The following is a 2,644-nucleotide window of genomic DNA, read 5'->3' as shown; positions in this document are numbered from 1 at the left end:
GGGTCCCAAATAATCTTTGAAGGCAAAAGTTTGTTTATGTAATGACAACCACGTCCATTGTTATCTGTTAGAAACAACAGAGAGAGAGACTTATCTGCTCTGACGCTTGGTTGGTGCTCAGGTTCTGCTATTCTGAAGGAGTGCAGTGATAAGAGGGGGTTAATAGGTCAATGCATTGGCCCACACACACGAATAAAACACATTAACCTTTAAAAAAATCAGAACACAAGGTGTAAAAGTGATACAAATATATTTTATATACATGTAATCTGTACAACCATTTGAGACAGTGGACACTTTAAATGTGCACATCCATCCATCCATAATGCGGCCGCCAAAACAGGCCTGCACGAGCTACAAATGCATCTGCAGAGTATAAAAAACAATGTAAAGCACGCAGTTTATCTTTGAACCAGCAAAGACAATAATAGGTGACAGGATGCATTTAAATAAAAAAAATTCAACTCGTCTTTACGGGAACAAAAGGAGAGCGGATCTCCGTTATTCCCACTCAAAGTCTGCGGAGATGAGGCGTGCAGTTCAGTCACAAAAACATTTATTTTTTTCCCCTTTGAATAAAAAAAAAAAAAAAAAAAAATCAGTGTCCGCTTTGGTTTCGTCATGACGCAGTTGTTCCACATAACCTTGTTGTGTTGAGCATTTCTTTCAAATCGTTGTCCGGCTTACCTGCAACCATGAAAGGCCACGTCTGCGGAGGGAAACACATACATCAGTTAGGACCATTAATTTATCAAGCAATTACATATAAGTCACACAAAAATCTCAGACCTATTATGCGCCAATGAATCAGCTGCAAGGATCATGTGAATACAGTTAATATCAGGCATGAGCTAAGGACTATAACCAGATGTTTGCACTGAATTTAAATATCAATATACATCAATAATAAGCCTATTTGTGTCTGTTATATTACATTCTTAACATCATCTGGACATCTGCTTTAATATTTGAGATATTGCACATTTATTTAAGTCATTTTCATTTCATAATTTAAGGCCCAGTGTGCAGGCCTACAACATTTCTAGTCTATTTATTGATATTGAATAATTCATAAATGGTGATGCTTTCTCTGAGTCTGATTTTTACCTGAACACTCATCATAAACAAGAATTGTTTTTACCCTTTAATGCACCTGCTTTGCAAAGCCATCACCCTCATCTGTCACCTTGGTGCCAAGCATGAGGCCTGCCAGAAGTCTGGTTAAAATCCTAATAAATGTACAAATTCAACTGGTGTAGCTTTTAATAAAAATAATGAGTGATTCAAATTATGTTGGGCACATAATAAATTTAACAAAATTTAATTCGGCATACCTTTTTTTTTTTAATTTAGGCCTAACTTTAAACTTAAATTTTCCCTCACTCTGAATTTTTTCCTCCTCAATAACATATTAAAATGTAAGCTGTTTCCCCTCCTTTATATGCCCCAGTCTCACCAGGTTAACGGGGTGGATATATCCGTTTTCATATTTGTCGTTGGCCAGTATCTGCCGGAGGTGCGCGATGTAGCTCGACGCGAGGCGCAGCGTGTCCAGTTTGGAGAGCTTGGTGTCCGCCGGTACCCAGGGTAAGGTGGTCTTCAGCCGGGAGAAGGCTTTGGACAGGACTCGCATCCTGGCTCTCTCCCGAGCGTTGGCCGCGTTCCTCTGCACATGCTTGCCCTCCTGCTGTGCCACACCCTTGGGCGCCGTTTTCCGGGACGCCGTCTTCCGTTTCTTGCCCGGCGCGTCGTTGGCGCAAGTGCCCTCGCAGTTGGAGCTCTCCTCCGTGCTCTCGTTGGAGTCTTTACCGGAGGAGCCGAACTTCAGGATGCCGTCCAGGAGCTCGTCGTCGACATCGCTGAGAGACCCGGTGGACATGGTGAACTGTCTCCGAGCGGAGCGGGCTCAAAACATGGGAGCAGGACGCAGAGGGTGGACGGGAATGGACAGGGTGGACGGAACACGCGCCTGGAGAGATGTGGTCATCAGCTGCTGACGGTGCGTGGACGGAGCACAGAGGAACAGAGTTTTTATCTTCATGGCTTGAGGGCGTTACCTCATGCTGGGAGGAGACACTGGTGCTGATCTAACATGCTGGTCCCCCAAAGGGTTCGAGGACCCCAAGGGACCTGATGGGCCCCCAGTGAAATACAGAATACAGTTTATTTTAGGCACAATCTAACTCACCAAGCATCCATTCCCTTTATTAAAGAAAGAACTGCAAACAGATGGATTAATACTGATTTTTTTTTAAATCCCTTCAAGGCCTGGGGTCAGTTGCACAAAACACCTTAAGTTAAGATTTCCCCTAAAGTCCATGTTAAGGCTTTCTTTAAAAAAAATCAGTTGCACAAAACACGTCTTCCCCTTCGGGTTACTTTCAAATTTTCACTTTAGTAGGCCTATTTAAGGTTTTCTCCTTATCTTGGACTTATACTTAAGGAATCCCTTAAAGTTATTTAAACCATTGCGCAAAAGACTTAAGATATCACAAGCCTGAGCGCAGCAAACACATGGTTACCATGGAAACTGTATTTTACCACTGTAAAATCTGTCAACGCAATAAATGTCTTAACATTTTCACGTAACTAAGGAAATCTTCCCAGGGATTCTGTGCAGTACCCTTAAGTAAGTCCCTTAGCT

General features: G+C 42.5%; 1 protein-coding gene across 1 annotated transcript; it reads right to left on the bottom strand.

Annotated features, from left to right (window-relative positions):
• Positions 1-233: 233 nt before the first annotated feature.
• tcf21 (transcription factor 21) lies at positions 234-2,000 on the bottom strand. Its single transcript, XM_033648357.2, has 2 exons — positions 1,457-2,000; positions 234-709 (listed from the first exon to the last, which is right to left on the bottom strand). Exons 1-2 carry the CDS (start codon positions 1,877-1,879, stop codon positions 620-622), a joined length of 513 nt encoding a protein of 170 aa, XP_033504248.1. The 5' UTR covers positions 1,880-2,000; the 3' UTR covers positions 234-619.
• Between the last annotated feature and the right edge of the window lie 644 nt (positions 2,001-2,644).

This window comes from Epinephelus lanceolatus, chromosome 13, assembly GCF_041903045.1.
Source record: "Epinephelus lanceolatus isolate andai-2023 chromosome 13, ASM4190304v1, whole genome shotgun sequence".
Lineage (NCBI taxonomy): Eukaryota > Metazoa > Chordata > Actinopteri > Perciformes > Serranidae > Epinephelus > Epinephelus lanceolatus.
This window is presented reverse-complemented; position numbering and strand designations above follow the sequence as displayed.